The sequence below is a fragment of the Hyperolius riggenbachi genome, chromosome 3, assembly GCF_040937935.1.
Source record: "Hyperolius riggenbachi isolate aHypRig1 chromosome 3, aHypRig1.pri, whole genome shotgun sequence".
NCBI classification, from domain to species: Eukaryota; Metazoa; Chordata; class Amphibia; order Anura; family Hyperoliidae; genus Hyperolius; species Hyperolius riggenbachi.
The window spans coordinates 488,749,190-488,763,384 of record NC_090648.1 but is presented as its reverse complement, the minus strand read 5'-3'; the positions used below and the strand labels follow the sequence as shown (position 1 = coordinate 488,763,384).

Genomic DNA, 14,195 nt, shown 5'->3' with positions numbered 1-14,195 from the left:
AAAGGAAAATCTATGATGTTCCAATAAACAGTCTACGGTCTATTGAAAGTCAAATACACCTGCTCACTCCTCATCTGAAATGCTCATCCCTTTAGTTATATAGGCATTTTTTTTTTTTTTTTTAAAGCAAGAAGTTTTAAATCAGGATGATACCATTTATTGGCTAACTAAAAATGAATAAGAATAAGCAAGCTTTCGGCCTTGCAGCCTTCGTCGGGCTTGCATCCTGTTAGTTTGCAGGCTGGTAGTACAGACAGCTATATACATGCAACATCAAAAGGGAAAACATAGATTTTTTTTTCAAGGATAAATACATGTCATTAAGATGCCTTAATTCAAACAGACTATCTAAATGGGGTTAGAGGTTGTTAGCTGAGATAAGGATCCTTGTTTACTCCATGCTCACAGACGTGGGATTAGGATTGACCCAGAGGTATAAATTCTTAGTTCACAAGTTCAGCTAGAATGGCTGAGAAAGTTTAAATATTATCAGCCTCATACCAATATAAAAAGTTATTGTCCTTATTCAAACCCTTCTCCACAGCTTTGAACCAATTTATAAATTTTGTTTCTGCTATCAATCGATCATTTGACGTTTTGAAGCGACCCTTCAGGGCAGTGACACGAAGATCATCCATGCTGTGTCCGTTGGAACGAAAGTGTGTAGCAACTGGTAGTCCAGATTTGGTATCATTAATAGTGTGCCTGTATCATCCGGATTTAAAACTTCTTGCTTTTACTGATGGCTAACACGGTACAATACCCTACTGCTTGTTTTTTTTAAAAAAGCTTTATGTATAAATTTAAGTATGGTTCCACAAAATTACCACATAAAGAAAAATTGCCTAAACTTGGGCCATAAACAAGTCTACAAAAAAAAAATTAAACAAAAAATTTGGTAATCTACAACCAGGGAATGTCTGATAAGTGGGCATCATTTAAGGACCAGAATTACAAGATTAGACGTGGGACTTTATTTGAAACATGAATACACTGACGTTTGCACAGAAAACAACGTGAAATAAAGGAAGGGGGGAAAAAAAAATAAAATCTAAAAGACAAAATAGTGAATTCTAAGTATAGAAGCTGCTTTGACTAATAAAGGGGGGGTCAGCACAAAATAAATAACCCTCCACCCCCCATCGAACGTAGTCGCCCAGCATTAGGATTTGAAGCTCTGCCACAAATTCTGTAACAGACTTTAAATACAACACTATCATTATAACCTAAAGGCCGGGCTGCCAACTTTACAGCAAAGGAGTCACATGGCTGCCTTAACAGATAAAATCAAGCTCATAATTTAAATTTTATAAAGCAAAGAAAAAAAATTTCAACAACTCCACCCTTCCGCAACAGGAACAAAAAAAATCTGCCCATTTTTAAATACGACAAAAAAAATCTCCTTTAAAAAAAAAAAAAAATTACAGAACTGCAACGCTTAAAAAAATATATAATCCACATTACAGAAAAGGTCACTTCTAACAACTCATACTAAGTGAATGCGCAGGATCAATGCAAGGCACTGTCCACAACAGCGACCGATAAAAAATAAAGTTATTTCAACAAAAAGGGGGGAAAAAAATGCAAGAAAAGCAATATCGTTGCTTCCTCGATGTGCTGATTTTGCACTCAATTGCAAAAGGCTCCTTTTCACAGCAAAGGCAGAGCCTGGGAACGCAGCGGTGCCTGGGCTGTGAAAACTGGGAAAGGGGGGAGAAAAAAAAAAAGTTAAAATCAAAAACATCAAGATTCCCAGTTCTACCGAACGTATGCAAGTCATTCCCAGAGTCAACCGTTTCTTCCTCGTATAGTAATATATATATTTATATATATATAGGTAAAATGTCGCATTGAACTCATCCCAGTGAACAGATTACAGGTTATTACGAGAACTAGGTGCACGCTAGCGGCGGGGAGGGGTGAGGGGGCTCAAATGTCACTGCACTGCCTCCACATAATTTGCAGGGTACAGGCCCACTTGTCCGCCGTCCAGACGGCCTTTGCACCAGCCCTGTTCATCCTCGTCTTCTATTTTTGTCAGTTCTTCACCTGTGGGGCAAAAAAACGACAAGCATAGATCAGTAAAACTGCTGGTATCTTACAAATGGATAGGCTGCATTCTCAGTTATGTCACTGGTCTCTAGTGAATGGATAGGCTGCATTCTCAGTGATGTCACTGGTCTCTAGTGAATGGATAGGCTGCATTCTCAGTGATGTCACTGGTCTCTAGTGAATGGATAGGCTGCATTCTCAGTGATGTCACTGGTCTCTAGTGAATGGATAGGCTGCATTCTCAGTGATGCCACTGGTCTCTAGTGAATGGATAGGCTGCATTCTCAGTGATGCCACTTTTCTCTAGTGAATGGATAGGCTGCATTCTCAGTGATGTCACTGGTCTCTAGTGAATGGATAGGCTGCATTCTCAGTGATATCACAAGACTTATGGAAAGGTAGACTTCACTATGGATGATGTTACTGCTCTGTAGTGATTGGACACTGCACTGCGACCTCACAGGATTAATAGGTTGCACGCTCTTGCTATATCAGGTTTCTTACCGGCTTTAAAGCTTAGTTCATCTGTCTCCTGTCCCTCGTAGTCGTACAGCGCCCGCACTCGGACCTCCAGTGGAGCTGCAGCCTCTTCATCGAATGGGTTGCTGTCCCCATTGGCATCGGTGCTGGTAAAGGGATTGTTGGACTCGTCATCCGACCATTCTGTGGGGTAACTCTTCTCATAGCTGCTAACACTGCAAGGGAAGGAGACCGTCCATTAGCCATTATTCACGGATTCAAGGAGGGAGAGGAAACGTTACAGAGACACATCAGGCAACATCTGCCTCCTAACAACATGAGACAAGCCTGCAAATTAAAAGGTTAATCGTAAAAAAACAATAGCGTACCATCCACCACACCCAATCTCGCTCATCTCCTGAGGGAAAAATACCAAGAAATAACCCCCCCCCCACACACACACACACACACACACACAACTTCAGGCACACTTTAAATAAATGTGACATCATTTGCATCTTTATATTAACCCATTAGTAGCTTCAAGAGAGTTATCTCCGTTTGAGATAAGCGCACTGCTTTTCTCTTCAGTTGGCAGAACTCGTGCTGTCAATTCTTGGAATGCTTTGATCTCTCTCCACTAGCAGAAAATATAGAAACTGAAAGCAGAAGTTCTCTGTTATTGTCTCACACTACCCCCTAGTGACAAGTGGCCATAAATACACAGCAGCAGTACTAATTAGAAGCTGGGAAATGTAACAAATAAATTAAAAAAAGCACCAAAATAGACTGGCCTGAGCACTTGCAAGCCTCTAAACAAATTGGCTGTTAAAGGTCCACTATCAGGAAACATTGTAAAATGTATAATACATGTAAAACCAGAAACATTACAGTCATTTCTCCAAGAGTAAAATAAACTATAAATTACTTTTTTCTTGTGCTGCTGTCTCCTGCAGTAATTGGTAAAAATCTGACTGGTTGTGGACAAGTCTATCTGCTCATGGAGGATACTCAGTACTTCATTTAAGCTTTATAAAAGTGCTCTGTGGAAAGATGCCAGCAGGGATCCCTATTAGCTTGCACACTATTTCGGCAGCTGAACTGAGCAATTCATGTTCAGTAATGACTGTTTGACACAGGAAGGGATTTTGCCACGATTATTGCGCAATTGCGCTGCTCAAGCAATTCCAAAAGGGCTGCATGCAGCATTTCAAGAACGAGGATCGCAATACCAGCAAAACCGATGAAAAATTGTCAGATTTTTGCTGCGTTTTTTTAGGGTGAAGCAGCTCTAAGCAGTTTTGAAAATAGCGAAAACCGTGAGACAGGGGTCACATTCATATGTGCCTTCTGCACAGAAAAACGTATTTAAACTGATACTGAAACTCCTATTAATCAATAGGTTAGGTCACAAAAGATACCCGAAATGTGATGTGACATGTACCATGATGAGATAACATGTGTATGTACAGTGCCTAGCACACAAAACTATGCGGTGTTCCTTTTTTTCTTTCTGTCTGAAAGAGTTAAATATCAGGTTTGTAAGTGACTCAGTCCTGACTCAGACAGGAAGTGACTACAGTGTGACCTTCACTGATAAGAACTTCCCCTTTTTATCTCTTTCTTGCTCTCAGGAGCCATTTTCTGCTAGGAAAGGGTTTTATAGTTGGAATCTATCAGTGAGGGTCACACTGCAGTCACTTCCTGTCTGAGTCAGGCAAAGAGGGATCCAGGAGATCACAGTGACTCGACTGGTGTGTTTTTTTATTGTAAAAAATCGGACAGTACAGATTCTCTTTAAAGTGAATGGGAACCGCATTTAAAAAAAAAAAAATGAAGCAAATACTTACCTAAGGAGAGGGAAGGCTCTGGGTCGTATAGAGCCTTCCGTCTCCACTCTCGGTGCTCTCTATCCTGTGCTGGCTCTCCCCCCCCTCCCCCCCGTTTCAGTCCCCCACCGAAAGGGTATTTGGAAGTCTTAGGGAGCCGCGTCCTCCTGAAGACATGCGGCTCCATACTGCACAGGCGTGAGCGTGCAAGAGAGCGTGCTTGCGCAGGCGCAGTACAGGGCCGCCCTTCTTCAGGAGCACTCGGGCTCCCTGAGGACTTCTGAAGCCTCCTTCGGCCGGGTAAAGCAGTATTTGACTAAATTAGTCAGCACTGGATGGAGGGGACCAGGAGAGGAGCCGGAAGGCTCTATAGGACCCAGAGCCTTCCCTCTCCTTGGGTAAGTATCTGTCTCATTTTTTTTAAAAATGCGGTTCCCATTCGCTTTAAGAAGGGAGGATGAACAAAGTCTTTTAAAAAGAACCCGAGGTGAGAGTGATATGGAGGCTGCCATATTTATGTCCTTTTAAGCAATACCAGTTGCCTGGCAGCCCTGCTGATCCTCGGCCTGTAATACTTTTAGCCATAGACCATAAACAAGCATTTGCAGATCAGGTGTTTGACAATTTTGTCAAAAATGATGAGATTAGCTGCATGCTTGTTTCTGGTGTGATTCAGTTACTACTGCAGCCAAATAGATCAGCAGGGCTGCCAGGCAACTGGTATTGTTTAAAAGGAAATTAATATGGCAGCCTCCGTATCACTCTCACCTCTGGTTCACTTAAAGTTATTCTGCAGCCAACGGATCCAACCTACACAGGAAAAGATCAATATTATCACAGACATCTTAAAAACGGACACAAGCAGCTCTACACACAGAAGACACAGGACTGGTCTCCGTCTCTCACCGGGGAGAGCCGGAAACAGACAAGGACGGATTCCCACTAGCCAGGATGCAGTTAATGAGCGCAGTTAACCAACAGTAAGTACAGAACGTGCGGTTAGTGTCCGGTGCTGGAGGGGGGGAAAAAAAAAAAGGGGGAAGAAATAATTGGTTAGAACAAGTGGACGGAACGCAGGTGTCATGCGGTGAGTCCCGGCCAGGATCCGAACACCCCCTAACGGTAAAGGCCAGTGCAGAGACAGGAAGCTAGGCAAGAGGAAACAGGAAACGCAAGGTCACCAACTTTTTAGTTTTACTGTCCTCCTTCTCAATGATATTGTTCGTCTGTTCCTCGTCTTCAAATGGATTGTTACTCGACTGTGTGGACTGTATTGACTGCACGCTAAGGTGGCTGATTGGGGAAAAAAGCATGAACATAAAACTACTGAACCAGAAAAATAAAAACTCAACTGCTAATAAATGTACAACTCATTTGAATCCTATATTCCAGGCAGCCTAATAAACTATTCCAGGGAAGTACTACTTGTGCTACAACTAAACACCAAGACTGGCAAATAATTCTGTGTTTGCTCCATTTTCAAGCTGTGTAAAAATGTGTGGAATCAAACACACCAGAGACAAGACAAGACAAGACAAATAACATTTATATTGCGCTTTTCTCCTTGCGGACTCAAAGCGCCAGAGCAGAGCAGCAGCCACTAGGGCGCGCTCTATTGGCAGTAGCAGTGTAAGGGAGACTTGCCAAAGGTCTCCTACTGAATTAGTGCTGGCTTACTGAACAGGCAGAGCCGAGATTCGAACCCTGGTCTCCTGTGTCAGAGGCAGAGCCCTTAACCATTACACCATCAGCCAACTGAGGCAATCTATGTTGGCGGTGCTACGATAAAACGAACACTAGAGGTCACTGCAGGGATTGCAGTGACTGATTATGCTGGTCACACACATTACAGTGGATCCGAGATAAACTTTTACTCGTTGCATAATTGTGTTCCTTTCATATAGTTTATAGAGCATTCCTCAAGCCAAATACTTTTTTTGTTTTGTTTTAGTACTCTAATTCCCTATAAACTAATCAAGCCTTGCCCACGGCTCCTTTTGTGCCTTGGCACTGTAGCAAGGGCTTATGGGAGCTCAGTCTGGGCAGGAGGAGGAGGAGGTTACTAGCCATTGATTTCAGAGGCAGAGGGGAGGAGAGGGGACTGAATTTACACACAGGCAAGCTGATAGCATCTCCAGCCCTCAGCCTGTGACAATGTGACAAACAGAACATGGCTGCCCTCATTGTATCACAGGAATAATCAAAAACTTTTGAAGCTGTTTGCAGCTAGATATTCTGTGTAAACTATCTAAACTTTAGATAAGATATATAGACAAGTTACTTGTTATAGTTAGTTTTTCATCTCGGATCTGCTTTAAAGGATACCCGAAGTGACATTGGACATGATGAGCTAGACGTGTGTATAGTGCCTAGCATACACATAACTATGCTGTGTTCCTTTTTTTCTTTCTCTGCCTGAAAGAGTTAAATATCAGGTATGTAAGTGGCTGACTCAGTCCCAACTCAGACAGGAAGTGACTACCGTGTGACCCTCACTGATAAGAAATTCCCCTTTTTACCTCTTTCTTGCTCTCAGAAGACATTTTCTGCTAGGAAAGTGTTTTATAGCTGGAATTTCTTATCAGTGAGGGTCACACTGTAGTCACTTCCTGTCGGAGTCAGGACAGAGTCAGCCACTTACATACCTGATATTTAACTCTTTCAGGCAGAGAAAATAAAAAAGGAACACAGCATAGTTATTTGTGTGCCTGGCACTGTACATACACATGTCTATCTCATCATGTCACTTCGTGTATCCTTTAAGGCCTCGTTCACATTGTGCGCATTTGGAAGCGCGAATGACGTGGTGACATGCAAGATGGGCAGAAGGGCATAGACAGCCCTTCTGCGGTTCACATCAAAGGCACTGCGCAGCAGTACGATGCGCTTGCGTACTGCTGCATGCATTCTGCCCACAAGCGCAGAGCTGACCCATTACTGTCAATAGATGGGATCAGCAGCGCAGCTGGCATGCGATTGTATGCGTTGCCATCTGAATGCGTTGCGTTCTGATTACATCAGGGCCATTTCCGTGCACTTTTCCCAGCGCATTGCCCTGTGCGTTCTGCAAGGTATTGATTTTCCCATGTAATTAAATGTGCCTGGGTCACATCTATGCACTGAGCTGCCTTACAAAAACGTAATGTCGCATGCATTTCCGTGCGTTGAGCTGTAAAGCGCACATCAATGCAAGTGAATGGGTGCCCTATTTTAGCGCGTACAAGCACGTGTTTCTTAGCCTAATTGGAAAAAAAACAAAAACATTTTCACATGAAAACAAATCTATTGCTACTGCTGCAATAAGCAAAACATGTGTTTAAAGGAGTTCTGTGGGGGGTTGTGGAAGAGAAAAACGGACCCTTACCTTGGGTTTCTATCAGCCCCGTGCAGCGGTAATGTCCCACGCCGTCCTCCGCCGCCGGCCCCGGTCTAAGCGGCATGGGATCCAACTGCGGCTGCGCTAGAGTGGCCGCGCACCCGCTTGCTTCCGCCTGCGTCATCGGAAGCTTACTGCGCAAGCGCAGTACAAGGCTCCGTTGTACTGCGTCTGCGCAGTAAGCCTCAGATGACACGAGCGGAGGCACGGCAACGTGCATTATTCGTCTGTATGTCAGACGAATAATAGCCCGGTGCCGGCTGCGGGGAACGGCGGATGGGAGCAGGACGGCGTGGGACATTACCGATGCATGGGGCTCATAGAAGCCCCAGGTAAGTGGCAGTTTTTCTCTTCAGAAACCCCCGCAGAACCCCTTTAAGCACATGTAAACGCATAGGTCCGCTTAAAAAAAACCCGCACACTGCAACGTACTGAAGTGCGCACTAAATGCATGCGTTTTTTTATCATGCGCTTTTACACGTTTCTTAACGCACCCATTGTGAATGAAGCCTTAGATCATTTTTTAGATAATACAGAAAAATGAAATCCAATGACTTGAATACACACATTTTGTGCATGGTTTCATTTTGAGAACAGTTTTCAAGACCGTGGACTTCAACACCAAAGTTCAGGTTAACATTAAAGGAGTCATCAGGGAAAATAATGTAAAAAGAGTGCTACTTACCGGGGGCTTCCTCCAGCCCCAAGCTCCCAGCATGTCCCTCGCCGCAGCTCTGCCCGCAGCCCCGTCCCCCAGTGATGACGTCAGAGCGACCTCCAGGTCGCTCTGTACCGCGCCTGTGTGAGCGGCGCTGTCAATCACCGCCACGTGGGCCGGAGCGAACTGTGGCGGTGATTGACAGCGCCGCTCGCATAGGCGCAGTACAGAGCGACCTGGAGGTCGCTCTGACGTCATCGCCGGGGACCGGGACGGAGCTGTGGCGAACGGCTGCAGGCAGAGCTGCGGCGAGGGACATGCTGGGAGCTTGGGGCTGGAGGAAGCCCCCGGTAAGCACCACTTATTTTACATTATTTTCCCTGATGACTCCTTTAAGCGAAGGCAAAAAACTTCAAATAGGTACGTTGCAATTTTCTTTTTTTTTTCTTTTACGCGCCAAGCTTGTTGAAGCAACTGTCCACAAAATGTATTATTTCCTTGAAGGCTTCCTCCCAGCTACGCAAGTACGAATAGTGCAACCTAACCCTAGTGTGGAAATCCTATACGATCCAGCACATCAGACTGGATTATAAAGATGTTTGCTGCTATATGAGGCCACAGAGTTGCAGATAAGTCTGTAAATTAGTGGCTGTTTGATTGCAGTTTTTTTCTTTTTTTTCTCTGTATTCATTTTTTAGGAATAGCCAATCATATGCAAAAAAATTTGAGTAGATGCATGCAAAATTTGTATGTATTTAAGCACCTTGAAAATGGACCAATAAAATCCAATCCTCCCCTCCTCTCATCGATGGTTTATGCCAAGGCACAACCCTAATATATCTTCCACTCATTTCGATATTATTTACTGGGACTGTCACTCCACACCTTTCCACTCTGCGTAGTCACCCAACTCCTGGCCACTTGGGGGAACTTTTCCATCTCTTTTTATCCCCTGCCCCACTGCCCCTCTGGTTTAGCAGGTCTTTGGTTCACTTACTGCCCAAAGACCCAAGAGGACATGGTTAAAAAGACAGTCTCAAGGCCATGGATAAACGTTTGTTTAGCTGGATAGCTTAATTGTTTGAAGTCCTTCACTGTTAAATTCTTAAAGTGGATCCGAGATAAACTTTTACTCATTTCAGAATTGTGTTCCTTACATATACTCTAGTTTATAGGGCATTTCTCAAGCCAAATACTTTTTTAATACTCTAATTCCCAACTAATCAACTAAACAAGCCTCGCCCCCACAGCTTTTTCACAGTACCTTGGCACTCTGAGCATTAGTAGCAAGGGCTTATGGGAGCTCAGTCTGGGCAGGAGGAGGGGGAGGTATTACTAGCCAGAGATTTCAGAGGCAATGGGGAGTAGGGAGGAGAGGGGACTGAATTTGTCACAGGCTGAAGGCTGGAGATGCTATCAGCTTGCCAGTGTGTAATGATTACAAACAGAACATGGCTGCCCTCATATCACAGGGATAAATAATCATATACTGTTGAAGCTGTTTGCAGCTATATTTGTTGTGTAAGCTATCTAAACTTTAGATAAGATATAAAGACAAGTTACTTGTTATAGTTCGTTTTTTTTATCGCGGATCCACTTTAATTTTGATTAGCTTTTGTACATTTTCTCTCTGGTCATCTTAAGACCAGAGAAGGCAATCTGTTATCTTGGCACCTTAATCATTTTTATATTTTTTTTTAAGATACTACTATATAGTTGCATGTTAAAGTACACCTAAAGCAAGACGGATATGGTGGCTGCCATATTAATTTCCTTTTAAACAATACCAGTTGACTGGCAGCCGTGCTGATCTATTTGGCTGCAGTAGTATCTGAATCACACCAGAAACAAGCATGCAGCTAATCCAGTCAACTCTGACAAGGTCAGAAACACCTGATGTGCTGCATGCTTGTTCAGGGTCTACAGCTAAAAGTATTACAGGCAGATTAGCAGGACAGCCAAGCAACTGGTATTGTTTAGAAGGAAATAAATATGGCAGCCACCATATCTGTTTTGCTTCAATTGTCCTTTAAGTAAAAAAACCGATAGACATTTCGCCACTAAAACGAGTGACTTCTACAGTCCAAAATCACTTGTGCTAGTGACGAAATGCCTTCCTGAGAACAAACCATGTCTTTGAACAGTGGTTTTTAATATATATGTGTGAGCTGGTAACAGACTTTAAAGGAGGGGAAATCCTCAACAAGGTTAAACTGCATTTCACACCTCTAACCAGACACAACCTGGAAATGACCAGACCCACCTGCTGTGTTTATTCTGCAGAGACGTGTCCCCAGCTTGGCTGATTCCCGTTAGGGTCACACCATCTGCAGGCTTCTTCTTTTCTCTCCTGCTCAGAGTGCGGTTTAAATCAGCCGACCATTCCTGCAGAGGGTTAAAATATCAAAGGAAATCAGTGCCGTGCAATATTTACATTTCAACACAAGATGGCGCCAGAGTACAACTGATGGTCACGCTGCAGGCTACAGGAATATTATGAGCAATTTTATTAGAGGTCAAGGAATGAACACAGGTTTAAGAAAAAAAAAAAAAAAAATCATGCAAAGACGACACAGGCGGCATCGGCACACGGACAGCGCAGGGGAGATACTACGGTAATGAGGCTGCGGTAAAACGTCAACAATGCGAGAAGATGGAAGTCAGCCGTCATGAGGTTGCTATGACAACAGGAGAAAAGAGGGGGGGAGAGGCCTAAAATGATTCAGCACCAAAATTGCACCACAAGCCGACAAACAGGAATGTACACAGAAAAACAGAAGATCAAGCACATAAAAGAAGAGTCATTTATATCATCATCGTTTTTAATATACAATTTTATTAGATTGTATTTTGAAACGGACACAATTTTTTTGTAAATTCTAAGACTTTATCTCCTTGGTTTTATTTAAGCTGTGATCGCCCTGTATAAACTAGCTGGGCGATGGTCTTTTTTGGACAGCACTCAGGGGAAATTTTTTTTTTAAAAAGGATCTATTTATGCTACAGAAATTTACTTGTGATCGATTTAATCGTGTGACTGAGGTGTAAAGATACCATTTTTAAAGTGAACCCAAGGTGAGAGTGATATGAAGGCTGCCATATTTATTTCCTTTTAAGCAATACTTGATTCCTGGCTGTCCTGCTGATCCTCTGCCTCTAATGCTGGGGATACACGGTACGTTTTCCCCCTTATCAATCGAGCCGCTGATGGCTCGATTGATAATTTCCGACAGGTCCGATGACCCCGCTTGATCCCCGCCCACGGGGAGTCGAGCGGAAGATAAGGCAGTGCCCGCGGGGACGCGCCGGGAGTCGATCCGGCGGCTAATCGAGCCGCCGGGTCGTACCGTGTATCTCCAGCATAATACTTTCGGCCATAGACCCTGAACAAGCATGCAGCAGATCAGGAGTTTCTGACATTGTCAGATCTGACAGGATTACCTGCCTGCTTGTTTCTGGTGTGATTCAGACACTACTGCAGCCAAATAGATCTGCAGGACTGCCAGGCAACTGGAATTGTTTAACAGGAAATAAATATGGCCTCCAGATCCCTCTCACCTTGAATTCCCTTTAACATGGAATCGTTCCAACATTAAAGTGGTCTGAAAGTCAGCATTTCTACTTTACTCTAAAAGATTCCTCACAGCTTGAAAGCTACTATCCCAGAATTTTTTTTAGCAGAACATCACTGAAATGGTTAAACAAAGCACACTGGCCTCAATTCACTAAGATCATGCTGGAGATAAGGCAAGAGAAAACTTACCTCCACACAGTTTGCCTGAGGTAAAATGTTTCCTGAATACTACATGCCTTATCACCATGGTGATAACTATAGAAACGCAGGAGATAAGCTTAGTGAATTGAGGCCTTTGTCCTGCTATTCAGATTCAAATCCCCATCCAAACTGCAGAGAACAGTATCTTTACACACATTGTAACAACATTGGAATGTAAATGAACACAGTGTAAAAAGTGAAAAGGAGCTCTCTATGCTTCAAGCACACAAACAGCTCAAAACAGCTCATTAGAAGATGTTAATATATAATAAAAAGCAGTTTGAATAAAATGCAGTGACAGCTTTCAGGGCAAGATAAACTACACTTTGGAAACTTGTAATTTGTAAACAGACAATATTATTGTGCACAAAAGCAAATATGATAACTGTATGAGTAATAAAAAGTAGGAAACCACATTTTTATTGAATGTTATGTTGGAGTTTCAGACCACTTTAAGAAAATAAATTCCCAAATAGGTTTCAAATAAACTTCGAACGAGTCTAAATACAACAAACAATTGGTTGTGATAGAGAGGAAGTAGATTTTGGGTAGTTTATGGCAAATTAATTTGATTGCAACAATTTTTTTTCCAATCACTCGAAAGATTCTTTGCTAAAAATTGTACAGTTAGTGGCCACGTTAAGTCATTGGTTGGGTGGTTGCGACCCTGTCATTGTGTCCCTTTGCTACATTTATTCAGCATAGAGAAAGCAGAAGACTGACATGATCGTAGCCAGCCAATCAAATTGCAAGTTAATTCACACAGCCAATTCGGTGGCTTACGGTGCCCATTACCAATACAATTTCGCCAGAAGATCACCTGTCTGGTCCTTTGAAAACGATCCTTCAGGGCCACCAATGACCAGACTAAAAGAATGGTTTTAAAATTCGGATAGACAAAATGATCTTTGGAACGATCAATTGTGGTAAATCGGCATTTGATGCGATCGATCATACGGATTGATCATTCGAGAGACTGATCCCGATGAAGAGGAAAGGGGCGGGGGGACACGGCTACGTAGGCTAACTTGCCAGAGAAGACATACTTACTTCATCCTTGTGTGAGGCAAAAGTGAGAAACAGAAGGAAAATTAAAAACCATGTATCAGAGAATTATACACAACAGTTTAAAGAGACTCTGTAACCAAAAAAAGTTCCCCTGGGGCTTACTTACCTCAGGAGGGGGAAGCCTCAGGGTCCCGATGAGGCTTCCCCCATCCCTGCAGCTGCAGGCAATCCAGCGCTGGCTCCCCCGAAGCTTCCCGCAATTCTGGCTCGACAAGCCTGACAAGGCTTGATATATTTACCTTCCCTTCGGGTGGCGCTGTTGCGGCTCTCAGCATGGAGATAGGCGGAAATAGCCGCTCTCTGTCGGGTCCGCTGTACTACGCAGGCGCAGGAGACAGCGAACGGATATTTCCGCCTATCTCCATGCTGAGAGCCGATACTGCGCCTGCGCTGGAGTCGGGAAGGTAAATATTTACATCCCCGCTGTTTGGAGGGGCACAGCGAGACCGCCGTGGGACACAGGAGGACAGGGGAAGCCTCGATAGGATCCGAAGGCTTCTTCCACCCGAGGAGAGTACCCCCCAGGGGAACTTTTTTAAGTTACAGGTTTTCTTTAATGGTTAAAAAAAAACTACCAAAGTTACCGTATTTTTCGGAATATAAGACGCTCTGGACTATAAGACGCACCTAGGTTTAGAGGGCAAAAAGCAGGAAAAAAAAATATTAAACCTGGTGCATCTATAGTCCAAGGGTGTCTTGTAGATGTTACCCCCCCCCCCCAATTATTTTGTCCCCTTGGGCATCCTTCTCCTGTCCCCCTTGCTGTGCACCTCCTGCCCCCCCTTGTGGCCTCCTCTTGCCCCCCCCCCCCTTGTGGCCTCCTCCTTTCACCATTGTGTCCTCCTTCTGTGCCCCCTTCTGGCCTACCCCTGCCCCCCTTGGTGTCCACCTCCTGTTTACCCTTGTGGCCTCCTCAAGTCCCCCTTGTATACTCCTCTGTTTGCCCTCCTGCCCCCCCCCCCATTGTGGCCCCATCCT

At 43.9% G+C, this 14,195-nt stretch overlaps 1 protein-coding gene across 3 annotated transcripts in view; it reads right to left on the bottom strand.

Moving 5' to 3' along the window:
- Positions 1-951: 951 nt before the first annotated feature.
- PACSIN2 (protein kinase C and casein kinase substrate in neurons 2) overlaps positions 952-14,195 on the bottom strand; it is a 182,356-nt gene continuing 169,112 nt past the window's right edge. For 2 of the 3 annotated variants that reach the window (XM_068278169.1, XM_068278168.1), the window contains exons 8-11: positions 10,638-10,759; positions 5,526-5,633; positions 2,557-2,747; positions 952-2,049 (exon numbers count right to left, since the gene is read on the bottom strand). In XM_068278169.1, the coding sequence (XP_068134270.1) occupies positions 1,937-2,049; positions 2,557-2,747; positions 5,526-5,633; positions 10,638-10,759 (534 nt within the window). In that variant the 3' untranslated portion in view covers positions 952-1,936. The remainder of the gene's footprint in view (positions 2,050-2,556; positions 2,748-5,525; positions 5,634-10,637; positions 10,760-14,195) is intronic. The other variant, XM_068278170.1, reaches the window with a different exon arrangement.